Below are 27,651 nucleotides of genomic sequence, written 5' to 3' on the forward strand. Positions count from 1 at the left end.
TGGGCAGCTGCCCTGTGCTTCCACGTCTGTCAGCCCCTCAGCTGTCACTCTGCTCCCAAAATAGCTGTGGTCGGGGGGAGGGAGGAGAGGTTGTTTATTTGGGATGGATGTGGATTAGGGGCATCAGAGCTGTGCCTAGAGAAGCAGATCTGCTGGGGGGTTCCCGTACCTTCTGGATTTTTCTCTCACTCTTTGGGGTATGAGTGCCTGAGCCCCTAGGACAGCCCCTGAGCAAGGTGCTGGGGCAGACGTTAGTCAGCACCCACCTCCACGTGGTACTGACTGTCCAGTCTGGGGCGGGGGAGGGCCCTGAGTATCAATGACAGGCTCCAGGGGCACCTGCCCCTGTGTCCAAATATGGTCTGGAGCCTCTGGCAGGGGCGATAAAGTCTCCTGGGAGGGGAGGACCGAGGCTGACTGGCTGGGGTTCACCGCAGAACTCAGAGGAGCAGTGTCGCAGGAGAACAGACCCAGAGCATCGTCCTTGTGAGAAAGTGAGCCAGTCGGACTGTTCCCGGGACAGGGAGGGAGAGGGGGGCTGGCAGGGACCTTTAGGGTCTGCAGTGAGAGTTCAGGCCTTTGTCGTGGTGGCTTCACCTGCCCAGCTGGGAGGGAGGCACAGGGATGCGGAGACCCCTCTCCTCGCGGTCCATGCTCCAAGCAGAAGCTGTCATGTTCTTCTGGGCCATGGCCTCAGGGGTGCTGGGCCTAGGACTCTTCCAGGCAGAATCCTCACCTTCCGTCCGGGTGGGAGGGGACCCCGGAGCTCCAGACCTCAAGCCCGGAGCCCAGCCCTGGGTCACACAGAGCTGCCCTTTCCCGACAGATGGCGGAGGCAGAAGCTGTGCAGCTGAAGGAGGAAGGGAACCGGCACTTCCAGCGCCAGGACTACAAGGCCGCGACCAAGAGCTACAGCCAGGCCCTGAAGCTGACCAAGGACAAGGCGCTGCTGGCCACGCTCTATCGGAACCGGGCGGCCTGCGGCCTGAAAACGGTGTGGAGCCGGGCGGGGGGGGGGGGGGGGGGGGGGCGGGGGCTGGGATGCAGGCATTGTCCATCCTCCATCCCCCCAGCCCTCTCACCTGGGCCCTTCAGGTTGGAGAGGGGCGCCTCTCACTGCTTTCCTAGACCTACCGCCCACCCACTCCTCTGGGAGACAGCAGTTCCCCCAGATCCAAACGGGCCAGGGGCTCCCCGTATGTTATTTTGTGGCATCTTAACCACAGCCGGGCGAGGCAGCTGCCCGCACTGTAGGTAAGAATCTCAAGGCTCAGAGGGTTCAGTAACTTGCCAAAGGTTTCCCAGGGAGTTAGTAGCAGAGCCCCAATGCAAACCCCAGTTTGCCTGATGCCAAAGCTCACCCACTTTTCCACAACCAGCGAGGGGCCCTCCCCGAGGCCTCTGACAGCCGGAAGCTCCCAGCCACTGCCCCCGCCCCCCAGACCCTCTCAAACCCTCTGCATTGGGCCCACATTAACCAAGTCTCCTCCTTCTCTTTCTCAGGAGAGCTATGCTCAGGCAGCTTCAGATGCCTCCAGAGGTGAGCCACCCCCCTTGGCCCTTGCCCCCCCCCCCCCTCTGTTTTGTCTGAGAGGCTCTTGACACTCCAAGGAATTACAAATTGTGTGAACTTCATCGTAGGCCCTGTAGGCGGGGCTTCACATGTGCCACGGATGTCTAAGTCACATTTTTGCAAATGGAGTTGCATGTTAAATATGGTGCAGTGGTTTCTTTGCTGAAGAGATGCTTTTGGAAATCTTTTTCATGGTGTGGCACACACCCCCCGTTTGTTGGAAACTAGGGTATTGCCATGGGGGATCCCCAGAACCGGGTCCATCAGCCCAGTCCTCTGCCGTGGGAGCCGGGCTTCCTCTGGGGAAGAGGGAGGCCCTAGCCTGTGCCAGAACCACTGGGAGAAATAAACATAAAAAAATAAACACAAGTCAACATTGGCTTACGTGCATGATCAAAATGGGAAGGCTTCTCTCGGCTGCAGGTCTGTGTTGGGTTTTGACCCGGTTACCATTCTTTGAGGGGAAACAGATAGCCCGGAGTGAGTTCAGAAGGTCGGGGACCAGCTGGAGAGGGGACTGGGAACATCCTGTGAACAGCAGTCAAGGGGAGGGGCAATATTTAGCTCAGAGAAGGCAACTCCCAGGTGGGACGGAGCGCTGCCTTCAAACCCCCAAAAAGCAAATGCTGTCATGAGGAAGAGCGATTGGGTTTCATCTCGGGGTTTCCAGGGCTGCCTGTAGGACAAAAGGGCCAAGTTACAGACAGAGAGGTTTCAGGGAGGAAAAGGGAAGGGCTTGATGGCGGGGCTGCCGGGCTGCCTGCAGAAGGAGAAAGCTCCCCCCTGCTTGAGGGATGTGAGCACCAGTCGGATGAGGGATGCTTGGCAGGGATCATCATGTAGCAGGTTCCGGAGCATCAGGGGTTGGGCAAGATGACCCTCAAACTTCCTCCCAGCCTTCAGACTATGATTTTTACTCTCTCCTTAACAAAGGGGAGCGTTGGGTCAATTGTCTACACGGGCAGGTAATCTCAAAGGAAGAGATTGGGGGCCATGGCAGGGGAGAAAAAAAGGCGGTCTGTAGCCCGGCCCCCTAAGGTCCTGCCTGTCACCCTCGCTAGCCATTGACATCAACTCCTCGGACATCAAGGCCCTGTACCGGCGATGCCAGGCCCTGGAGCGCCTGGGCAAGTTGGACCAGGCCTTCAAGGACGTGCAGCGCTGTGCCACGCTTGAGCCCCGGAACCAGAACTTCCAGGAGACCCTGAGGAGGCTCAATACTAGCATTCAGGAGAAGGTGAGCCCGGCCTCCGCCCACAAGCCTTGGCTACCTCCCCCCATTCCTGGCAGGGGCATGTTAGAGAAGCAGGACGTCAGGGCAAGGCTAGTCCTTGTGAACACGTGGCACAAGCGGGTACCTCAGAACAGCTGAACAGCTGCCCCATGTGTGAGTGACCAGAGATGCTGGGATGCTTGTTTAAGGGTTCGAGCCCGCACAACTAGAACATGGGTCTTTTACATTCCAGATGGAGGTTTTGGTGGTGGTGGTGGTTGTTGTTTTTAAATTGCATCAGTATAACTGCAACTCTTCCTCTATTTCTAGGAGGATAAAGGCAGCATGAGATACCTGGGAATGGGGGAGGGGTAATTGGTGGCAGATAGAGTAGAGTCAGGAGCCAATAGGAATAGGACATCTTTTCTAGGAAGATGGAGTGCAGTGAGGAGAACTTGCACCAGAGATGAGAGCTCCTGCACCCTAGTCCTGCCTTAGCTACCAATTTTCTTTCTTTTTTTAAAAAATATATATATTTTATTGATTTTTTACAGAGAGGAAGGGAAAGGGATAGAGAGTTAGAAACATTGATGAGAGAGACACCGATTCAGCTGCCTCCTGCAAACCTCCTACTGGGGTTGTGCCTGCAACCAAGGTACATGCCCTTGACCGGAATCAAACCTGGAACCTTTCAGTCCGCAGGCTGACGCTCTATCCACTGAGCCAAACCGGTTAGGGCCTTAGCTACCAATTTTCTGAGGGACCTCTTGGGGTGTCAGTTTCTCCTCTGTAGGACCAGGAGGGTAACGAATCACTCAGCTCCCGGCTCCCGGACTCAGTAACTCCTATGTGCCTGGGGCAACCCCATGGTGGGACCCCATGGTGGGTCTACTATCCAGAGTGTAGACTCAGAGCTGAGGGAATACGAAGATCAAAGAAAGGGCCGTGCGTGGGAGACCCTCCCCGCCCTGAAGGCCAGGATGGAAATAGAAGGGAGTGTGGACCAGCACAACCACGTAGTGGGAGGTACAGAAGGAGCTGGTGAGATGGGGAAGATGATCAGTTTGGGCATTTTATGAAAGCCGCAGAGCACTGGGGTTCGGGTTGGGATTGTGAGGGATGAGGCATCTAAACATAATGGTTTCCATTGCTTGAGGAGCCACTCCAAAACTGCTTCAGGTTTCTGATCCTGAAGGCATATTTCTGAAATGTCTAATAGCTCACCGTTTACTAGACTCCAAAATTGAGGTGATGATCCCTTGCCTTCCAAGATGCGTGATAACCAAATGGGATAGTGGACGTAACTGGATTGTGAGCTTTGTGGGGCAAAGACTTGCTTTTGTTCACCATTCTATCCCTAGCATCTGAGCACCTGCAACAGCGTCTGGCACGTAGTAGTTGTTCAGTAAACGTTGGCTGAATGAATGAATAAATGAATGAATGACAGTGTGGGGGCCCCAGAGTAGATACCCTAATAGTCACTGAGAGGAACTTCACATGGAGCGGACTGAAATATGGACCTCTGCCTGTATCCTTCCTCAGCTGCACGTGCAGTTCTCCACAGACTCGAGGGTACAGAATATGTTTGATATCCTCCTGGACGAAAAGAGTGAAGCCGATAGGCTGGAGAAGGTGAGCGCTGGCCTTGTTTAATTAATTTAACACTTCTCTTCCTTTTTAAAGTCCTTACCCATAAGCAGAAATGTTTTATTATTATTTACTTATTTACTAGAGGCCCCGTGCACAAAATTCTTGCACGGGTAGGGTCTCTAGGCCTGGCCAGCAACCAGGGCTGATTGATCAGGGCCTTCCTTTCCCCGGCTGCTGGCTGCCAGCTGCTGGCAGGGGCCTTCCTGCATTCCATGCCCACCCCCTGGTGGTCAGTGCACGTCATAGCAAGCTGTCGAACACCCGATTGGTCGAACTCCTGAGGGGGCAATTTGCATATTAGCCTTTTATTACATGGGATTTATTTATTTATTTATTTATTTATTTATTTATTTATTTATTTTTGTTAATCCTCACCTGAGGATATTTTTCCATTGATTTTTAGAGTTGAAGGGAGAGGGAGAGACACACGCAGAGAAACATGGATGTGAGAGAGACACATTGATTGGTTGCCTCCCATATGCGTCCTGACCACGGCTGGGGATCGAACCTGTAACCGAGGCATGTGCCCTTGACTGGAATTGAACCCAGGACTCACGGGCTGACACTCTATCCACTGAGCCAAACTGGCTAGGGCTACACAGTTTTATTTTACCATTAGTGCAATCAGAGTTGAATCTATGATTCTGATTCTGCTAAGCACTGTTTTTTTTTACAAGTTGCTTGGTAGTCTTTTTATTTATGTCTTTCATAATTGTAATATATTTTATCAACTTGGTCTTTATACACGTTACTGTGTCTTTCTTTTGAATTATATTCGTGGGCTATGTTTCCAGGAGTAAGATTATAGGGAGGAAGAATAGAAAGATGTTTTAAAGACCCAGTTCTTGAGCCAGACCCTGCATTTGGCCCAGGGCCAAGGCCTCTGCAGCCACACCTTCCTCCTGACCGTCACTTCCTCCTGACCGTCACTTCCTCGTCCCTCTTTCAGGCTGCCAACAACCTCATCGTACTGGGCCGTGAAGAGGCAGGGGCTGAAAGGATCTTCCAGAACAACGGCGTGGCCCTGCTCCTGCAGCTCATGGACACGAAGAGGCCTGAGCTGGTGCTGGCTGCCGTGCGGACCCTGTCGGGCATGTGCAGTGGCCACCGAGCGAGGGTGAGGGCCTGGGCGTGGGCCCCGGTCTGGGTGTTTGGCATGAATGGCTGCCCGGCCAAGGACCTGGAAGGGTGACATGTGGGCAGGGTGTGGCTGGCATAAATGGACCCTGATATGAAATGTGAAGTGTCCCCTCCAACTTTGGTTGTATGGTCCCGGATTCAACAGAGACCGCTCCTCTGTTTTTCCTCAGAGCTGGAAATGGGTCTATGTGAACATAAGGCTATTGAAAGTCATCTGTTGAGGAAGAGCTGAATGCAAAGGCTATGATAGTTTACACTTTTTCATGCTACATCTTCAAAATCCAGTGTATAATTTACACTCACAGCACCTCTCTCTCAATGTGAATGGCCCCAGTACTTGTGCTCAATGACTGCAGGTGGCCAGTGGCTCTGAACCTCTGGAAAGGGCCATGGATTGTGTCAAGGGCATTCCCAGACCATGGGCCAGGAGGCATGGGCTTATTTCCCTACTGCATGGGGTGGTTACCTCCCATTCCCTAACCTGCACCGCAGCTGGAAGGGAGGGACCCACGACTGACTGTGGTTTGCTGGGGTCTAGGCCACGGTGCTTCTCCACGCAGTCCGGATAGACCGAATCTGCAGCCTCATGGCGGTGGAGAATGAGGAGATGTCTCTGGCCGTCTGCAACCTGCTCCAGGCCATCATCGACTCTCTGTCTGGGCAGGACAAGCGGGAGCATCAAGGGAAGGAGGAGGCCCTGGTTCTAGGTAGGAGACAGGCTTCAGTTTTGGTTCTGGAGGTTGGGGGCAAGGGAGAGTCTGTTACCACCTCAGACTGGGAATTTCCTGTGTGTGGAGGTTGTCTGGTGTTATTGTCATACTTATTTTCCGATGATAAAAGTAACCGATGCAGAGCAGCATTATGGTCAATAATTAACCTTTTGCACTCGGATGTCGAGTGTGACTCGACACGGTTAGCATCGGTAGCAGCTCGTATGTCAAATTGTATTGTATCAATAATTTGAAATATAAAAAAATCCAAATAAATAAGTTTGTATGAAAAGAAACTCCAGTTTTTTATTCTACTGCCGCGCTTTGTAAAATCTGGGGTATTTAAAAAATTAAATCCCGAGTAGAATAAAGGAATCGAGAAAAAAGCAAGCGAGTGCAAAGGGTTAAAGGTAGAAGCAAATAGAGTGTCATCAACAGGTGAGTGGATAAACAACAACAAAATATATATATAAGTGTGTGTGTATATATATATATATGTCTATATATATGTCTATATAGACATATATATATACACACACAATGGAATATTTACTCAGCTTTAAAAAGGAAGGAAATTGTGACACATGATACAACATGGATGAACCTTGTGGACATTATGCTAAGTAACATAAGCCAGTCTCAAAAAGACAAATTTGGTATGATTGCATATAGATGCAGCTTCTGAAATTGTCATACTCTTAGAAACAGAAAGTAGAATGGCGTGGCCAGGGATGGGGTAGGGGGAAATGAGCAGTTATTTAATGGGTACAGAGTTTCAGTTTTGCAAGATGAAAAAGTTTTGGGGATGGATGGTGGTGATGGTTACACATCAATGTGAATGTACTTAATGCCACGGAACTCAGTGCTTAAAAACGATTAAAATGATGTTTATTTTATATATACTTTACCACAATTTTAAAAAGTAACAGAGACTCATTGGAGAAATTTGGAAAAATTTAGAAATATGTAAACATGAAAAAAAAAAAACACACACAACCTCACCTGTAATTACCCCTCCTGATAACCTTTTTTTCTATCCATCCATATAAATATCTATTTGACAAAATTGGAATTTGGCTATGGATGGTTTTGTGTTTTTTCTTCACTGAACATTATGTTAGTATGGCATACCATTTAATATTCTTTAAAAGGGTTCCACTTGACTTTAATCATTTCATCATATTAATTTTACATTTGTTTCATCCCTACATACATGCACATATAGACCCATGCTTCTTCCTGCACATCCAGGTCCTAGGCATCATTTTAGAAGCCCCTGCCCTGCCTGGGAGGGTTACAGAAGCAGGTTCACTCAAAGGGAACATGATTTTTAGATAATTTCATTACATTTAATTGTTTGGATGCATCATGATTCGTCAGGCGGCTTTATATTATTGGAGATTTCAATGGTTTCTGATTGCATGCTTGTGAAACACGTCAGCAGCCATTCTTTACATAAATATATATTTGCACTTGTAATTATTTTCTTGGAACAGGTTCTGAGAAATGGGAGTACTAGGTCAAAGGTTATGAACATAACGGATGTTCTTTCTCCATCTTACTTTCAAGTTCCCTCTGAGAGGGTACATCCACTTGTACTCTTACCAAGTGACGATAAGCGTTCTAACCTCAAATCATTCTCACCAGATTTGAATGCGATCATTCTTAAGTAGATTCCCCTTTTCAGCAGGCAAAAGTGATCTAGTGTGGTTAATCATTTTCTTTATCTTTATTAGCCATTTGGATGCCTTTGTCTTTGAGTGGTTGGTTCACACTGTTACTTATTTTTTTCTACTGGAATGTCAGTGCTTTCTTATTGATTCCTAAGAGCTCTTTGTAGATTAGTACTATTGACTTTCGGAGTCCTGGATTGTTGATATGGCTCGGACTTACTATTGTGATGGTCAGCAAGTCAGGTTCCTTTTTGCACTAGAATCACTGGAAGGTCCAAATGGGCCGCACTCGTATGGGTGGTGGTTCCCTGGAGATGCCGGCCGGGCACCGTGGTTTTACTCCTTGTGGCCTCGCTAGTGGGCAGCTTGGATTTTTTAAAAAAAATATACTAGTATTTTTATTGACTTCAGAGAGGAAGGAAGAGGGAGGGAGAGACAGAAACACCCATGATGAGAGAGAATCATGGTGGATTGGCTGCCTCCTGCAAGTCCCCCACTGGGAATTGAGCCCACAACCCGGGCATGTGCCCTCGACTGGAACAGAACCCAGGACCCTTCAGTTCGCAGGCCGACGCTCTGTCCACTGAGCTAAACCGGCTAGGGCACTTGGATTTTTTTAAAAAAATGTATTTTTATTTGATTTCAGGGAGAAGGGAGAGGGAGCGAGAGATAGAAACATCAATGATGAGAGAATCATCGATTGGCTGCCTCTAGCACGCCCCCTACTGGGGAATCCAGCCTGAAACCCGGGCATGTACCCTGACTGGAATCGAACAGTGACCTCCTGGTTCATAGGTCGAGACTCAACCACTGAGCCATGCCAGCCGGGCCAGCTTGGATTTTTATGTAACATGGCAGCTGGATCCTAAGTGGACAAGCCTCAGTGTGCAAGTGCTTTTTAAGCCGCTGGGTGTGCTGTCAGTCACATGATCAGCCCAGGCCCAGTGTGGGAGGGGACTCCCCAAGAGCATGAATAATGACAGGTGCAGTTTATTTGGGGACACAACTTCCTTGCGAGGCAGTGAGCTATTAGCTATCTGCTAAAATATTTTATATATTTTTATATATTTTATATATTGATTTACACCCACCTCAGGCCCCAATTTTGCTCTCCGCGGCCTTACAGAGTAAGTCTGTTATCTCACCCTCGTGACAAACCTCTCTCTGAAAGCGGGCTATCATGTCCACTTACATCTTTCCTTCTCTAGCCAGATAGCCTCATTCCTTCATCATTTATTTACGTGACACGGTTTGGAAAGCCTTCCTCCCTGCCTGCCCGCCTGCCCGTCTGCCTGCCTTTGGGCTCCAACCTAGAATGAGAACAAAAGTCTCCAAGTCTCAGAGAGGTCAGACAGGGCAAAGCAGGAAAAGGCATTTGCCTTTTGAGATTCCTAGTGGGCAGGGAGGACCGGGCACCCCAGACAGAGGCTTGCATTCGGGCGCCCGGCCTGCCCGAATCTGTGCGGAGTAAGATGTCTGTAAGGAGTACAAATTTCCTTCCTGGAAACACGTTTTATTAAGTCAGTTCATTAAAAACCACACAAAACATCCCTGGATCCCTGCCAGTCATGACCTGGAAGGAAGAGCTAGCTGTTCAAGGGTGGAATGGGCTGTAACAGAAGTCAATGCTCAGAATGGCTGGAGGACCCCAAGTGTTGTCTGGGGATTTCCCTCCTTTTGCGGGGTTGAGATGGACTATACTATACTCTCCTGGGAAATTCCAATATCCAGGAAGCAGTAGATTTGATATTTCCAGAGTCCTTCTAGAAGCCTCTTTCATTCCTGGTCCTAAATACCTGAGGCTCCCTGGTCCTCTCTCTTTATCCCTGTTCTCTCCTCCTCAGACACCAAGAAGGACCTGAAGCAGATCACCAGTCACCTGCTCGACATGCTGGTCAGTAAGAAGGTGTCCGGACAGGGCAGGGACCAGGCCCTGAACCTGCTTAATAAGAACGTCCCCCGGAAAGACCTCTCTGTTCACGACAACTCACGCACCATCTACGTGGTGGACAATGGTGAGGAGGTGGGCGGGTCTGGGCTCACTCCAGCATTCCCCGTGGGCACCGGGGTCCCTTGCCCTGGGCAGAAAGTGGAAGAAGTCTTCAATCCCAATGGAAAAGCCAGGAAAAATCATCAGCATGCTAGGATCCACTAGCGGGCTGGTGAAGGTAGAGGTCAAGTCTCTGAATTACGGGCCTGGCCACCATACCCAGGAAATGTCTAAATGCACCCAAAAACATCTTATCTGGGTGAAGTTTCCCAACAAACGGGGGTAAGTGTTCAAGGACAAACAGGATTCCACCAACCACAGGGTCACGCTCCCGAAGTCTCGTGGTTGGCAAGGCCTTCTAGAAGGGAGAGAGGACATCACCTGCACGTTATATCAAGCCCAGGAAGAATGTTCTAGAACAGTGGTTCTCAACCTTTCTAATGCCGCGACCCTTTAATACAGTTCCTCATGTTGTGGTGACCCCCAACCATAAAATTATTTTCGTTGTTACTTCATAACTGTAATTTTGCTACTGTTATGAATCATAATGTAAATATCTGTGTTTTCCGATGGTCTTAGGCAACCCTGCTAGCGGTTCTCAACCTGTGAGAACCTGTCGCGACCCACAGGTTGAGAACCGCTGCTGTAGAGCCTAAGACCATCGGAAAACAGAGATATTTACATTACGATTCATTAACAGTAGCAAAATTAAAGGTTCAAGTCAGCTTTACCAGCTTGAAATTCGTTCTACTTTGATATTGCTGTTCCCTTGCTTGGTTTTCACAGATCTCCGCAAAGTGCACCTTAATGAATTACTCCAGTGCTTAAGCCTCGCCCCCAACACTTCGGCCCCAGTTCTGGTCTTCTCTGTATATATTACAAAGGCTGAGCACCAACAGCAGACCTCTTCCCTCTGCACGAGGATCTAGGCCCAACCACACGGTTTACAGTGTAGGATGGGTGGGGAACCATAGTATTGTTCTAGGCATCAAAATGAATAGCACTTGTGTAAAAATGACGTGGACTTAAATTCCTGGCGCGCTAATGAAAAGCTGCAATGCTGAGGTTGTATGTCTTGCAAACTGGGCTGGACAGAGCCAGGAGGGGTCTTACACTTGCCGCTGCCATCCATCCTGCAGGCCTCAGGAAGATCCTGAAGGTGGTGGGGCAGGTTCCAGATCTGCCGTCCTGCCTGCCCCTGACCGACAACACCCGCATGCTGGCCTCTATCCTCATCAACAAGCTCTATGACGACCTGCGCTGCGATCCTGAACGCGATCACTTCCGCAAGATCTGTGAGGAGTACATCACGTGAGTTTCCTGGAGGCCTCATAGGTCGGCCTCTGTATTAGCAATCAATAGCCGTGTAACAAATTACCCCTAAACTTAGCAGCTTAAAACAATAATAATCAACCATTTCTTATAAAAAGACAGCAATCTGGGAATGGCTCGCTGGGTGGTTCTGGCTTTGGGTTCTCTTGGCCTGGGCTGCAGTCATCTGAAGGCTTGACTGAGGCTGGAAGATCTGTTTCCAAGATGGTGCACTCACACGGCTGGCACATTGGTGCTGGCTGTTGATGATGGGAGGTCTCTATTCTTCCCTGGGTGAACATCTTCCTACATGTCAATCCTTGTCTCAGAGTGTGCTTCTTGGGGAACACAACCCCTGACACATCTGTTATGTCATCTATCCTCATCATAAGTCTGTGAAGTAGTAGTACTATCCTTAGTTTCCAGCTCAAGAAGCTGAGACTCAGAGAGGTTCAGTGAATTGCCCAAGGTCACACAGCATATGCGTGGTGAATCCAGGATGCAAATCCAACTCTGTCTGCCCCCAAATCTCACACTTCCTACCACCCTCGCCTTCTCTTTTAGGGGCAAGTTTGACCCCCAGAACATGGACAAGAACCTGATTGCCATCCAGACAGTGTCGGGAGTCCTGCAAGGCCCCTTTGACCTGGGCAATCAGCTGCTGGGGCTGAAAGGTGTGATGGAGATGATGGTAGCGCTGTGTGGCTCGGATCGTGAGGTAGACCAGCTGGTGGCCGTGGAGGCCCTCATCCATGCCTCTACCAAGCTCAGCCGCGCCACGTTCATCATCACCAACGGCGTGTCACTGCTCAAGCAGATCTACAAGACCACCAAAAACGAGAAGATCAAGATCCGCACACTGGTGGTAAGTGGGCTCGGTACCCGACACCATGCCGGGCACCAGGGACGTCAGGATGAATGAGGCTGAGCCCCTGTCCTGGAGGAGGTCACCCTCTGAGGGCATCACGGGGCCCTGCAGAGCAGTGTGATATGGAGGAGGCTGTGAGAACATAGATTCAGAACGGCGGACCTACATTTACCCTCCAACACCTCCGTGCTTTCTTTTTCCCTTTTACCTTTCCCTACCTCCCCACACCCTCCTTTCTCTCTAGTAATCACTATACTGTTGTTTGTCTAAGAGTTGTGGATTTTATTATTATTTTTGGCTTTAGAATTATGGGGGATTTATTTTCTTTCTTTATTCTTTCTGTAGAGTTCAAGTTTTAATAAAATGTGCATATGGCTTTTATCATCAGGAAAAATAATTTGAAATGACTTGTGAAACTCCCATAAGTCACACTGTGATTTTCCTGAAGTCACCCACAGGACCACAGAGTGTTACCTGCAAACACACAAGGCGATGTGACCAAATGAACAAATGATTTTTTTTCTTAATCCCTTCATCTTTTTCACCTCCTCCATGCTTCTGAAAGGCACGAACACTGATGAGTTTTATCCAGCAAATATTTTTAGAGCAAACTCCAGAAAGTCAGTTTATTTGATTAATCAGTTTCTATACGGCACAGTCAAATCTGCTTTATTTTTTCCATCTTCGTTTTACAGAAATTATTTTCATTGACCTTCTCCTCGTGAACAAGTATAGTGAGGATTTGAGTCATTTATCTTCTTTTGTTTGTATCAATTTAGAAAAAATGAATTTTAGCTTCCGGCACTGTGAGTTTTCTCTTAGAGAAGACTTTTTTTTTTTCTAAAATAAATCCAAATTTCCTGAGCAAAATGCTGCACATCTGAACTTGTTACCCATAAGATAGGATTTCTCTGCCGGTTTCTGTGCTCTGACAAGTCTCACCACTGCAATCTCAGACAGGAGTAGTATTATCTTGTGCTGATTTTTCAAAATGGCATTCAAAATATCTGTGGGGTCAAATGGTGGAGGAAAAGCGTTAGGGCCGTGGTCGGCAAACTGCGGCTCGAGAGCCACATGCGGCTCTTTGGCCCCTTGAGTGTGGCTCTTCCACAAAATACCACGGCCTGGGCGAGTTATTTTGAAGAAGTGGCGTTAGAAGAAGTTTAAGTTTAAAACATTTGGCTCTCAAAAGAAATTTCAATCGTTGTACTGTTGATATTTGGCTCTGATGACTAATGAGTGTGCCGGCCACTGGGTTAGGGTAAAAACCTCCAGCTTGCCTGGCTGGTGTAGCTCGGTGGTTGAGCATCGACCCATGAACCAAGAGGTCAGCGTTCGATTCCGGGTCAGGGCACATGCCCGGGTTGTGGGCTTGATCCCCGGTTAGGGTTAGGGTTAGGGTTCCCTGATTCCCTGCACACAATGGTATACTTTGCTTGTATACCATTGAGGCAGCCAACCAATGATTTTCTCTTATCATTGATGTTTCTCTCCCCCTCCCTTCCTCTCTCTAAAAATCAATCAATCAATTGTATATATATATATATATATACACCTCCAGCTTTTTCAGCACCTTCCTTCACCTGGAGGCCTCAGGGAAGGCATCCCAGAAGAGGTGACACCTGAGCTGAGTTTTGTAGTATGAATAGAGGTTTATCCAGGCAAAGAAAAAGGGGCAAAGTGTTCCAGCCACAGGGACCTGTTTGAGCAGGGCATTGTCCCCAGCTTTGTTGCCTCTGGTCCTCCAGATGTCCGCTGTCTCCCCTCCCCCGCAGGGACTCTGTAAGCTCGGCTCTGCAGGTGGCACAGACTACGGTCTCAGGCAGTTTGCCGAAGGGTCCACGGAGAAGCTGGCCAAACAGTGTCGCAAGTAAGGGGGTCCCATTTTCCCCAGGCCTGCCCTCTCCTCCCCGGGGGGTGCCCTAGTGTCCACCAGATTGGGAAAGGCCCCCACCTGCTACCCACTGCCCTGAAGTGGCTTCACCGCCCTTACCTGAGCCCTGGCGCCCTTCCCCAGCGTCTCTCCCTCCCTGGTTCCAGGTGGCTGTGCAATGCGTCCATAGACACCCGGACCCGGCGCTGGGCAGTGGAGGGAATGGCCTACCTGACGCTGGACGCTGATGTGAAGGATGACTTTGTCCAGGACATCCCTGCGCTGCAGGCCATGTTTGAGATGGCCAAGGCAAGTAGAGCCCTGGCCTCTGGCCTCAGGAGAGATCTATTAGATTCCGGCTCACAGGGCCTTCCGCTGAGCCTGGGAAAGGACCCCTGTGTCCTCAGCCCGGCTGTCCCCTCTACTCCCTGGGTAACCTGGATCAGTTATTTGCCTCTTTCTCACCCTCCTTTTACCTGACTATAAAATGGGCTCACCGCTCTCTCCATGCCTTCCCGGCAGTGGGAGGATGAACAAGAGGATGGTATTTGTCCCCTGGGATCCTCAGGAAGTGAGGTCTGAAGGACCAGGAGGCAGTACCTAGCCTCTTCTGGGCCCTCTCTCTCCTTCCGAGCTCCTCACAGACTCCGTTCCTCCTCCTTTTCACCATTAAAGGGGGAGATGTGGGAGAGTTTCCCCAGGGCCAGACCAGAGGGTATACACCGTCCATCCCATCCCCACCCAGCCCAGGGGAGGTAGTCACACTATGTGAAAGTGTGTTTTGGCCTGGACTTTTCAAGGAGGCACAAAGCAAGGGGTGTACTCAGAGGACTTCCTCCCATGCATTCGGGGTGCTGTTGAGGGTGCCCCCTGAGCCAGCAGAGCCAGCTCCTTTCCCTCTGTGCCGCTGGCACTTCTCCGAGCTGAACTGCACCAGCCACACACTCCGTCCGCCCAAACCAACCTGTGGACCATGCGAGGGAGCCTTCTTGGAAGCAGAAGGTTGTCCTGAAGTTTTCTTTCTGCCTTTTCCCGCCTCCCCCCTCCCCGGTGCCTCCAGACCTCTGACAAGACCATCCTGTACTCGGTGGCCACCATCCTGGTGAACTGCACCAACAGCTACGATGTCAAGGAGGTCATCCCTGAGCTCGTACAGCTCGCCAAGTTCTCCAAGCAGCACGTGCCCGAGGAGCACCCCAAGGTGGGGATGGGGACAGTCCAGGAGGGGTCTGGTGTGTTTGGGAGAATTTGCCATAAGGTAAACCGAAGAGGATCATGGTACATTTCTCCCACTAGGTGGCGCTCGTGTTTTTCTTAGTTTTAATGTTCTATCTTGGTGAGGGTGGAGCGGTTTGGGGGAGGTTAGGAACACAATCTGTAGTCAGAAAACTAACAGCCACGATTAAAGTTTTGCAATTTATGTTGTTGATTTGATGGACATCAGACAGTTGCATTTTATGTTCCCAACACACAAAAATTTTATTTTCTGGGATATCTGGATTTAGGGATATGGGTGCTAAGTAGGAAAAATGAGAGGAGAGACATGGATCAGCAGTAGCCAAGATGTCACAAATTCCCTTGAGGCCCTCTTCCCCACCTCCCTGCTCCCCCTCCCCCACCCCATGATTCCCTGCACACAATGGTATACTTTGCTTGTGGTTTGCATATGAATATATATGCATTCTATTTCCCACCAGAAAAAAAAAGTAGACTTTTTAAATGATCAAAGTAATATAACCGTGTTGCAACACAAATAAATAAAAGGTGGAGGAGAGCAGACAAAAGAAATTAAGAACTCACAATGACATCATCCCCCTCAACCCTTGGCATTTGGGTATGTTACTTTACCTACCAGAGGCTTTGTTTTTTTCTATGCACCTTTTTTCTTTCCTTTTCACGGTTATAATCATAATGTAGTTATAATGTTGTACTCACTTTGTGCTTTCCCATGGCTGTGTCATTCTCTGAATCATTTTTCAAAGCTGCATAGTATTTCACGCAGGCAAGACTGCAGCGCATATACTGCTGCTGTGAAGCTCAAAGGTGGCGTCTAGCGATTGACTGTCAGTCTCTCGCCAGCTACTCTGAGGATTATCTGTAAAGACTTTTCAACCCTGGGGCTGACTGTGGGTTTCCAGCAAAACCCAATCCGTTGCTATGTCCCTTTTGTCTGACATATCCCCTCACTCCTGCCTACGTCCCCCATTGTAGGCGGCAGAAAGGCACCCTGTGCCAGACTGGAGGTGGTGGTGGGGGCGGCAGGCGGACCAAACCTGGGTTCAGCAACCTCAATATTTGGGTTCTGGCTAGGAAAGAATTCAGAGCCAAGACCCAAACTGTACGAGAACATTTATTGGGTAAATTACAGAGGTAGAAAAAGTAATTCCTAGAAGAAATGGGCTTAGGAAACAAGTTATGGAGGTAAAAGAAGGGCTTTGGAGCTTGGGAGTGAGGGAGCTAATGGCAACATGCCTGGGAGGGGGCTCGTGAGAGGGAAGGGAAAGGAGAAGGCAAGAGCGTGCTCCCAGGGTGGGGAGAGCGCACTGGGTCCTCTGTCCTAAGGGTTTTAAGGGTGGAGATTTTAGGGGATGTTCCAGAGGAAGATCTCAGTAGAATATTTAGTAGTCTTCCAGGTGTGTCCATTCAGGATTGATTGGCCAGCACCAGGGCAGGGGGTCATTATTCACTGCAGCTGGTCCTGATGTCAGCCATGGCTGGTTTTGATGTTTATCTGGGCCTGGAGCTGAAACACACCTGAGGCCTAGATGTTATCTCTAGGGAGGAAAGGTCATGGGTCCAAGCCTCAGGACCAGCGATATGCTAGGGGAGGAAAAGTCACCCTGGGGACAAGGTCTCACCCTACAGTTGATTGTGCAGTGCTGGGCACCTGGGGCTTTGCACCCTGGTGACCTTCTGTACCGGGCCCATCGTCCTTGCTCTGCTCTTGTCTGTCTAACTGCCTACATCCCCCTACCCTCCCACCTGCCACATTCCCTAATAGCAAGTCAACCGTTTGCAAGACAACTAACACATGGGTCATGCAGTGTTTTGGATCATCATTCTTTCATTCCACTCCTCTGTGAATGAAGCGTCTTTGGGATTGATTTCCTCGCCCTATCAGCTACCCAGGCTCTGTGTTGGGAGGGGGAGGGCAAAGGACGAGGAGGGGTTGTTCTGACGTTCACATTGGCAGGACATGCGGTAACCCCCTCGGCTGTTTGGACAAAGGGAATCTGGAGGAGGGTATTCGTTTCCATTACTGTTATAACCAATGGCCACAAACACCATTGCCCCAAATAACACACATTTATTACCTTCCCGTTCTGGAGGTCTGACTTCTAAAATCGATTTCACTGGGTCAAAGTCAAGGAATCAGTAGGGTGGGTTCTGGAGGCTCTAGGACACAATCTGTTTTCTTGTCCTCTTCACCTTCTGAAAGCCACCTTCCTTGGCTTGTGTCCTTGAATTACGTCAGCCTTTTGCTTCTGCGGTCACTACTACCTTTGCCCCTCTGCCTCCCTTTTTAAAGTCCCTGATGATGATACTGGGCCTGCCCAGATAATCTAGGACTATCTCCCCAGCTCAAGATCCGTAACTTAATCATATCTGCAAAGTCCCTTGTGCCATGTAAGGTAACATATTCACGGGTTCTGGGGATTAGGACATGGACACCTGTAGGGCCCATTATTAAAAGTACCCCAAGAAGTCAGAAATGTGCCATCTGCCGAAACCGGTTTGGCTCAGTGGATAGAGTGTTGGCCTGCGGACTGAAAGGTCCCAGGTTCGATTCCGGTCAAGGGCACGTACCTCGGTTGCGGGCACATCCCCGGTGGGGGGGTGTGCAGGAGGCAGCTGGTCGATGTTTCTCTCTCATCGATGTTTCTGGCTCTCTATCCCTCTCCCTTCCTCTCTGTAAAAAATCAATAAAATATATATATAAAAAAAGAAATGTGCCATCTTAGTACCAATACAGACTGGCCTGGTGCCCAGGCCCCTTGCCCATCGCCACCCTTTTGTCTCCCTCCCCAGGACAAGAAGGACTTCATAGAGATGCGGGTGAAGCGGCTCCTGAAGGCGGGCGTCATCTCGGCGCTGGCCTGCATGGTGAAAGCGGACAGTGCCATCCTCACCGACCAGACCAAAGAGCTGCTGGCCAGGTGTGGCTGCAGGGGGCCGGGGCTGGGCTCTGGCTGGGCAGGGGGATAGAAATGGCCGGGAGTAAATAAGGGAATGAGCCATGGGGGGCGGGGGGTGCTGGAGAGGAGCCTAAAGGGGATTGGCATTGAAAGTGACATGGCGGGTAGGTCCTCACAAGTGCAAGTTTGCATCAGGAGGAAAGAGGTCACTGTCTGGATGCCCGGTTCCCCGGTTTTGTGTGGGACCTGCTATTCCAGAGATGAAAGGCACAGTATCTGAGCAACCTGGTGGGCAGGCAGCCAGGCTCACAGGACAATCCAATGTGACGGGTGCCATGAGGGGAGAAAGACAGAGTGTTGGTTGGAGTACAGCAGTGGCACCCCACCAGCCAGCCTGGAAAGGTGGGCAGCCAGGAAGGCTTCCTGGAGGATGTGACAACTCAAGGGAGCCCCAAAGGAACAAAGGAGCCACTCCACTGCAGGGGAGGGAAGGGTTCCAGGTGGGTGGAACAGCATATACGAAGACACCAAGGACGGAGGGAGAATGAGTGCATTTAGGGTTTTCCTGCAATATGTCTGGAGCACGGAGTGCATAGGAGCGAGTAGTGCTAGGTAAGACCAGAGAGGGAGGGAGACCAGGGCCAGGTCACAGGTCCCGGGGTGTTTCTCCTGGTGAGGAGGCAGCAAGGAGCCATTGGTTATCGCCCTAAATAAGGATGAGGGGGCTCTTTGCAGCCTCACTTCCTCCCCAGCCTCTTATGTTCTTTTTAAAAATATATATATTTTATTGATTTTTTACAGAGAGGAAGGGAGAGGAATAGAGAGTTAGAAACACCGATGAGAGAGAAACATCGATCAGCTGCCTCCTGCACACCCCCTACTGGGGATGTGCCCGCAACCAAGGTACATGCCTTTGACTGGAATCGAACCTGGGACCCTTCAGTCTGCAGGCCGACACTCTACCCACTGAGCCAAACCGGTTAGGGCGCCACTTATGTTCTTGGCAGTACTTCCCAAGGGGCACGCGCACACCAGCAGCACTTTCCAGGGCTTCCCTGGCTCTGACCGGCTGGCCTGCTGATGCCCAGGAGGGGCGTGCTGGCACATTACATGCCCTTTATCCTTACTCCACAGGGTATTCCTGGCACTGTGTGACAACTCGAAGGACCGAGGCACTATTGTGGCTCAAGGTGGTGGCAAGGTAATTGGGTGGGGATAAGGTTCTTGGCATCCTGAAAGGTACTCTACTGGGGAGGAGCGTGTGTGTGTGTGTGTGTGTGTGTGTGTGTGTGTGTACGCACATGCATGCATACTCTATGCCTGACTCAAGAACAATGTACCCTCTGTCCCCACCCGACCTCCTGGAATATGGTCATTCCGGTAACTGTGCTGTCTGTTCTCACGGCCCCAACCCCATTTCTGCCTGATTCTGTGATGGGTCATGGGACTTCCTGTGGAATCCCATCTATCTTCCTGGCGCCTGGAAGGAAGCATGGTGCAGATACCAAGACCGTGCCCTCTGCTACAGAAGACTCATTACGGAGTCCCTGTCCGTCCCCATGTCAGCTGCATAACCTTGGGCAAATTACTTAATCTCCCTCAGCCACAGTTTCCTCGTCTGTGAAATGGGGGGAAAGCACACACTTTGCAGAATGTCACAGGATGTCTGTGCCCCAGGAGTGACCATGCCCTTTCTTGCAGGCCCTGATTCCCCTGGCCTTGGAGGGCACGGACGTGGGCAAGGTGAAGGCAGCCCATGCCCTAGCAAAGATCGCTGCTGTCTCCAACCCGGACATCGCCTTCCCCGGGGAGCGGGTGGGTGTTTGGGTGGGTGGGATGGGGCCGTGGGAGGGGTCTCCTCTGCTCCTGGGGGCCTTCCTTCTTGTCACCCTGCTCCTGGCTTGGGAGGGCCATGGTGTTGTCACAGAGAGGGCAATGAATTGGAGGCGCCTGGCGTCCAGGCCTAGCTCTGCCTGCCTCACGGGGCTGTCCTCTGGGGGACGCCTCTCATCTGCAAAGTAAAGGGAACGGTCCTGCTTTTCAGAATCAACATTAAGGTCCAACCAGACCCATGGGTGGGCAAGTGCTTTGGAAATTCTAAAGCTGGACACCTGTAAATGTCAGGGACTGGGGATCATAGCCTCCACCTGTCCCCCGCTTCCTCCCTGCCCCACAGGTGTATGAGGTGGTGCGGCCCCTTGTGAGACTCCTGGACACACAGAGGGACGGGCTGCAGAACTACGAGGCCCTCCTCGGCCTCACCAACCTGTCTGGGCGGAGCGACAAACTGCGGTGAGTGGGGTGTGGAGGGAGCAGGCGTGAAGACAGGTGTCCCATGGAGTGTTTGGTTGAGTTGCACATGTACCACGTGCAAGAACTGCGCTCCTCCAAGGGCTGGGTCAAAGGCAGCGGGAAGAAATACAATGGGAGGGGCTTGAATTAACTTGGAAAAACCACATGGTGAACGTACAAGCCAGAGGAGACGGAAAAGACTGGTTTCTTAAGTGGTAAAAAGATGCCCACGAGGATGGGTAGGGAGAAGTATGTTCCTTCTCAGAAGCAGGGGATGGGGCAGTGTACCGTATTGGGTTGAGATTCTTTTGGTACCAACTGGTCTGAGCATAAAGGGTATTTACTGGCTCATGTAAATACAGTCTGGGGACTCCGGATTCAGGTGCGCTTGATGCAGGGGTTACAAAACTGTCCTGGGGCCTGGTTCTCTGTACCTCTCCTGTCTGTGTGTTTGTTTTTTTAATACGTTTTTATTGACTTCAGAGAGGGGCAGGGAGAGGGAGCGAGAGATAGAAACATCAATGATGAGAGAGAATCATTGATCGGCTGCCTCCTGCAAACCCCCCACTGGGGATCGAGCCCGCAACCCGGCATGTGCTCTGATCGGGAATCGAACCGTGACCTCCGGGTTCACAGGTCAGCGCTCAACCACTGAGCCATGCCGGCCGGGCTCCTGTCTGTGGTTTAACTCTCAGTGGGCTTTCCCCTCTCCATCAGTCATAAGGCTTCATCTTCAGAAAGAGAGACAAAGAGAATTTCACTTCTTCAGCAATAATACAAAGGAGCCTCTAGCGCCGGCCGGGTGGCTCCGCTGGTTGGAGTGTCATCCTGTACACCAAAAGGTTGCGGTTCTATCCCCAGTCAGGGCACATGTTGCAGTGACGTTTTCACCCTGGAACCCATCAACTGTGGCCGGGATGCTGAGCTACATCACTTAGTTTATGCCCACTGGTGCCCCTCCTGGAGCTGGGGCAGGATCTATGCCACAGGAGCCCTGCCGGCCGAGGATGTGGGAGGCATACCACTAGGATGGGGAAAGGGCACCCAGGAGGCCCAGAATCCCACATGTTCACGACGGAGAACTCAGTGGCCTCTCTCGCTCCACTCCTCCCGCCCTAGGCAGAAGATCTTCAAGGAGAAGGCCTTGCCAGACATCGAGAACTACATGTTTGAGAATCACGACCAGCTGCGGCAGGCGGCCACCGAGTGCATGTGCAACATGGTGTTGAACAAGGAGGTGAGGGGGCTCGGCATGGGGACGGGGAGTGATCGAGGCATGGAGAGTCAGGCCATAGACCAGGCCGGGCGTGATTGGGGTTGTTACAATGGTACTGAGGTAGCATTGAGTATATATGGAAGAAATGTGAAAATAGTTACAATTTTAGAATATTTTAAATGTTAACATGAATGAAATATTGCTGTTTCCATAGAAACTACATTTCACTATATCTGTGCTCGTCACAGAATAATCACAGGATTTAAAATAATAAAATGAATCCAGAACACATCAATGACCTTATGGTCCAATAATGGGATAAATTGTACCCATAAGATGAATACATGTCTTATTCTTTCCATCCTGCAAGAATATTTTTAAAAAAATATATTTTATTGGTTTTTTTACAGAGAGGAAGGGAGAGGGATAGAGAGTTAGAAACGTCGATGAGAGAGAAACATCGACCAGCTGCCTCCTGCACATCCCCCACTGGGGACGTGCCCGCAACCAATGTACATGCCCTTGACCGGAATTGAACCTGGAACCTTTCAGTCTGCAGACCGACGCTCTATCCACTGAGCCAAACCGGTTTCGGCCTGCAAGAATATTTTTAAAAATATATATTTTTTATTGATTTCAGAGAGGAAAGGAGAGAGATATAGAAACATCAATGATGAGAGAGAATCATTGACCGGCTGCCTCCTGCACACCTCCTACTGGGGATCAAGCCCGCAACCCGGGCATGTGCCCTTGACTGACATCGAACCCGGGACCCTTCAGTCCACAGGCTGGCGCTCTAGCCACTGAGCCAAACTAGCTAAGGCGTCCTGCTAGAGGATTTTGCTGTGCCTGTAGGTATAACCTCATCAGAGGTAACAACAGGGTGTAAACCTGAGGTTCCCTGTGAACGGAGGAGGGTGGGACGGCGGGGGGGCAGACACAGGCCAAGTGACCCACCTGGGCCCTCACAGAGGGCCTAGTGTGTGAGACACCCTCTGTTTCTCCTCAACTTACGTCTTAGATCTTCTCACTGTTGTAGCAGAAAAACTTGACCCATAAAAGCCTGTTAAAGTCAAAAGATACAAAGCTACCAGGGTCGGCCAGGGAGCTGGCCTTAGGCTGGGCTGGGGACCTGGCAGCCATGAGGGGGAAGAGAGTGTGTCCAAGGACAGGGGAGGGGAGGAACAGTGGGAGGGGCAGCAACCTTCCCTGGGGGAGCACCAGCTGCAGCAACAACCAAACTAAAATATACAGTGGTCCTCACAGGACAGTTCACCTCTCACTCATGTAAGTTCTCGCTCACATCCCTATCAGGTGGTTCCCTTCCAAGCAGTGACTCAGGGATCCAGGCTTCTCTGATCATCAAGCACTGTCTACCCCTCTGCCACCTTGGGAGTGGTCTCTCTTCCGAAGGTGAATGGGGAGGGAGACCATGGGAGAGGCACCCGTAGGACTTTACCACGGTGGCCTGGAAGGGACACACATCATCTCCACGCACGCCCCATTGCTGAGAACTAGTTACGACTGCATCTCGGTGCAAGGGGTGGTGGAACATACTCCTTCTGGGGCAGTTGCTTCCCATTCACAACTGTGTCCCAGGAGAGGGGTCCGCACTGACCATCTCTCCACACTCTCACTTCTGAGGACCACTGACCCAGCTTCAGGGAGAGTCATAACCTGGGCAGCGGTGACCTTTGACTCCTTTGGAGCTCCACTTCTAGGAAACCTGACCCACCAAAATGACCTTAAACTTGACCAACCAGATATTACTGTAGAGCTGAGGAGTAAGGAGGGGGGTGCTCATTGGGATCTGTCAGGGTCCTGGGCCCCAGGAGGCTCCTCTCCTGCTTTTGATTCCTTGTAAAGCCTCAGCTCTCCCCTGGTGGAGACAGTACAGCTGTTCCTTAAAACCAAGTAAACCACCCAACCATCCCCTGCTCTTGCCAAGCCCCTGTGCCTTTAGGGAGTGCGAAGTCATTTTAGGGCAGACCGTGAAGGCCCAACTGTTGTGAGAGAAACATTCCAGGCTTCCCCCAAAGGGAAGTGAGACACAGCTCTTCAGGCAACACCTACCCTTGAGGAGTCTGCCTGCCTCTTTCCCTGGGTGGATAGCTGAATGCAAACAGAGGCTGTGGAGCACGCTATCCGGGGAATCCTTTATTTTCTCTAACCTTTTAGCTGGAGGAGATTGTAGCCCCTTCATCCAGCTAATCAGGGAAGACTTCCAAGAGGAGGCGGCATGGGTGAGCTGCTCAGAGGAAAGCTCCCAGAGATCCTGGGTCAGGGGATGTGGCTTCAGGTGCACCTTTCCCTCCCCAGGCTGGGCAGGGGAGGGCATTTTTTTCTGAGCCATGTACCTTCCTCCCATAGGTACAGGAGAGGTTCCTGGCGGATGGGAATGACCGGCTGAAGCTGGTGGTCCTGCTCTGTGGGGAGGATGATGACAAGTTGCAGAATGCAGCCGCAGGGGCCCTGGCCATGCTGACAGCAGCGCACAAGAAACTGTGCCTCAAGATGACCCAAGTGGTGAGAGCGGGCCCTGGAGGCCAGTCAGGGGATGGGCTCTGGGGAATCTCTCCTCCTCCCGACCCTTTTGCCCTGGGTGGTCCTCTGGGGAAAAGCCTGTCTCCGTGGTAACCACTCCCAGCCCCCCTGTTCCTACCACTTAAGGGGCTTCAGCATATGTTCCTTCAGGCAAGCTTCTCAACACTGTAGGGTGTGCAAGAGTCAGCTGGAGGGCTGGTTAAAGTCCTTTCCCCAGATATTCTGATTCGGTACCGGGGGTCGGGTGCTTCCAGCCTGGGGACCACATTGAAACTGCGGCCCCAAGCAGCCGCTGCTGAAGTAACTGGCCACACAACTCCTACTGACACTCCTCTGCAGGGCGCTCCGTGACTCTGCCACTTACGGGGCCCAGGCATTGCTCTAAGTGTTTATATCTATCAAGTCACCCCATCCTCCCCCAAACCCTGTGCAGTGGGCGTGATGATGATGATCCCTATTTTACCGATGAGGAGACTGAGTGCAGAAAAGTAGCTCAAGGCCACACAGCTAGTCAGTTGGGAAGGAAGTGGAATCCCATAGGCTTGCTGACCCACTCCTGGCCACGTCTCCCTTCTTCCTGAGGGGCTCAGAAATGTTGGCTGCATTCCTGTCCCCCCAATGGCGTCCTGATGACTCCTTGAAGCTGGCCAGACCCACCTTTTGTACAACCCTGGGGCCATGTTGGATGCTGGGCCTCTCTAAGTCTCACACCTGCTGGGATATGCCCTGAGAAGCCAGGCAATAGATTTTTCTGCTGGAATCCTATCCCAACAGGATCATCACCCTTCCTTTCACCCCCAGCGGCTCATTCCAGGGACTGATGGACACTGGGCCCATTATCAGTCAGTCCACCAGCACTGAGCCTTTCCCTGAACCCTACCACAGCTAGCTGAACTTTCACTTCCTTTCTTTGTTGTAGGAGACTCAGTGTAGAGTTTGCAGAAGTCTACCTAGAAACTGGGAAGTCAAGGATTTGCCTTTTCTTCCCCCTTGTCCTCTCCCCATCTGAGAGCAGTGCATGTAGAAAGGTTTTCCTGCTTACTAATGGAGGGTGTGGTAACAGGAAGCACAGAGGAAATCTTTGGGTTAGTGTCTACAATCATCATTCCTGTCCACTTTTATTTGCTGAGCTCTCACTATGCTCCAGCTCCCATGCTAAGCTCTTTCCACGGATCATCTCCTGAGGCTTGCAGAGGATAAATAACTTAGCCCAGGTCATACCATTGTTAAATGGCTGAGCTGGGACCTGAACACTGGTCTTTTTTACTCCAATACCCATGCTGATAACTATTCTACTCTGCTTCCCACGTATGTCTGTTGAATGATTAAGAGCCAAGCCTCCTGGTTTTATTCTCAGCTCCATCTCTGTCTCCTGGGGTGATCAGAGGGATCTAGAGTCCTGTCTTCCCGTACACAATGGTTGGGATGCTTCACACCTGAGAATGGAAGAGAGACACAGAGAGAAGAGAGAGAGAGAGAGAGAGAGAGAGAGAGAGAGAGAGAGAGAGAGAGAGATGGAGGAGATGATACACTCCAACTCCAGTGTTGATCCAGTTGAAGTCAAGGCTGGTGGAGTGCACACCTAGAGCTCATGTCTCCAGGGGCACCTGGGTTAGCAGAAACAGGCCTTGACCATGTGCCCGGTGTTAGAATCCTCCTCTTTGAGACCCTCCATCCTCGTTCTGCTCAGGCATGCAGTGAGCCTGTCCCTCTGCTTGTTAAGATGCTTAAAAAATAAATGGATGTGTGGATATGTATTTTCTACTATTTCCCGATGTGTGACCATAGATGGCTAAGTTACTTTCTCTCCCTGGACCTCAGTCCCTCCACTTATAAAATGAAAGGGATTGGATTATTTCAAATTCCTATTAGTTCTCCAATTCCTGCTCGGGTTCTGGTAAGATGGGTATCACGCAGTTGGTCCCAAGGGGCCCAAGTAGGCATATTCTGAGTCCCATACACACATAACCAGAGTCCCCCGGCTCACTTGCCCTTTCAGAGCCCAGAATCTGGGCCTGGCCAATGCCTTCTATTTATCTTGTCCAAAATCTCCTCTCTCTGTCCACCCACTGATTCCTCCAATCCTTCCTTATCCATCTTCCCCCCTCCAGACAACCCAGTGGTTGGAGATCCTACAACGGCTTTGCCTGCATGACCAGCTGTCTGTCCAACACCGGGGCCTGGTCATTGCCTACAACCTGCTGCAGGCTGATGCTGAGCTAGCCAAGAAGCTGGTGGAGAGTGAGCTGCTAGAGATCCTGACTGTGGTGGGCAAACAGGAACCGGACGAGAAGAGGGCAGCGGTGATTCAGACAGCCCGGGAATGTCTCATCAAGTGTATGGATTATGGCTTCATTAAACCAGTGTCTTAGACAGGAGCCCACCAGGGATGCTGGGGCTGATCCTATATTGTGCAGAGTCCTGAGCAGGGAACTCTTGGAATGTCAGTTCATCTAGGGATTGTGGTAGTGACAATGAAGTCTTCATGTAAAAAAATACTTGATTGTTCCCTGAGTTGTAAATCTCCTCCTTCTCCCAAAGTGTGTCTGTTCCATTGGCTCTCCTGCTCCCTGTCTCCCTATATCTGTCATGTTACAGAAATTCCTAGAATAATTTTTATCTGTAATTTGGAAGACAGGTTGGATAATTCTTTCTGTACCCATTCCAAAGGCCAGGATAATGGGCTGAAGTTCTTTATATTTTGAAAAAGGAATTGTGTGGTGAGGTAGGGCCTTATAGGTGTGTGAATATAAAGGTTAGTGCTATGGTATCTGGATGTTGATCTGTGCTGGTTTTCATCCTCTCTCTCCCATACTGTTTGAATAAAGCTGCCTAGAACTGTGTGTTTTAACTGCACTGCCCTGTCCCAGCCCCATGTCACATCCCATCGCTCAACTATGATGGAAATAGGGTTCACATTCAACAGGGTGACATAATTTTTGCAATTTGTTTGGGTAAATCTTCCAAGCAAGATGAACATGATGAATTTAAAAGAGATCAACTCAAAGTACATTAAGAAAAACAATTTCACTGGTTCATACAGCTTGTCCATCCAGGGAAAGGTCTGGTATTATTAGATCCAGGATTCAAATATTGTCACCAACATTATTTTCTAGGTGGGTGTCTTAATCTCTCTTTCATCCTCCCTCCCTATATCTTGGCTTTGATTTCCTCTGGGTTGACCTTATTTTCTGGTAGCCTCTCTCCATGTGGTAGAGAAGATAGTCCAGAGGAGCTCCAGGCTTATATAGTTACCAGAGGCCTGGTGCACGATCTGTGGGGCAACTGGCAGGGCAATGGGGGAGGGGGGCCTGCTTGCACCCACCTTGGCCTGGCTCCGCCCGCTCACCTGCTCCACCATCCCGCTGTGGTCTTGCTCTCATCAGGGCCCATAGGGGCTGGCAGCGCCTCCACTGCTGCCAGCGCCTTGTGGTGGACACTTGCCATGTTCCGCACCGCCCC

General features: G+C 50.6%; 1 protein-coding gene across 1 annotated transcript; it reads left to right on the forward strand.

Annotated features, from left to right (window-relative positions):
• Positions 1–826: 826 nt before the first annotated feature.
• Positions 827–27,106, forward strand: UNC45B (unc-45 myosin chaperone B; the record flags this gene model as incomplete). The annotated part of the gene is made up of 19 exons (XM_079799137.1): positions 827–994; positions 1,504–1,540; positions 2,635–2,810; positions 4,329–4,418; positions 5,386–5,553; positions 6,115–6,283; positions 9,804–9,974; positions 11,089–11,260; positions 11,825–12,125; positions 13,904–13,998; positions 14,169–14,310; positions 15,062–15,202; positions 18,031–18,158; positions 19,272–19,338; positions 19,839–19,952; positions 20,314–20,429; positions 21,549–21,666; positions 24,016–24,171; positions 26,301–27,106. The coding sequence occupies 19 exons, from the start codon at positions 827–829 to the stop codon at positions 26,559–26,561; spliced, it is 2,790 nt and encodes a 929-aa protein (XP_079655263.1). The 3' UTR covers positions 26,562–27,106.
• Between the last annotated feature and the right edge of the window lie 545 nt (positions 27,107–27,651).

Source organism: Cnephaeus nilssonii, assembly GCF_951640355.1.
Source record: "Cnephaeus nilssonii genome assembly, chromosome: 19".
NCBI lineage: Eukaryota > Metazoa > Chordata > Mammalia > Chiroptera > Vespertilionidae > Cnephaeus > Cnephaeus nilssonii.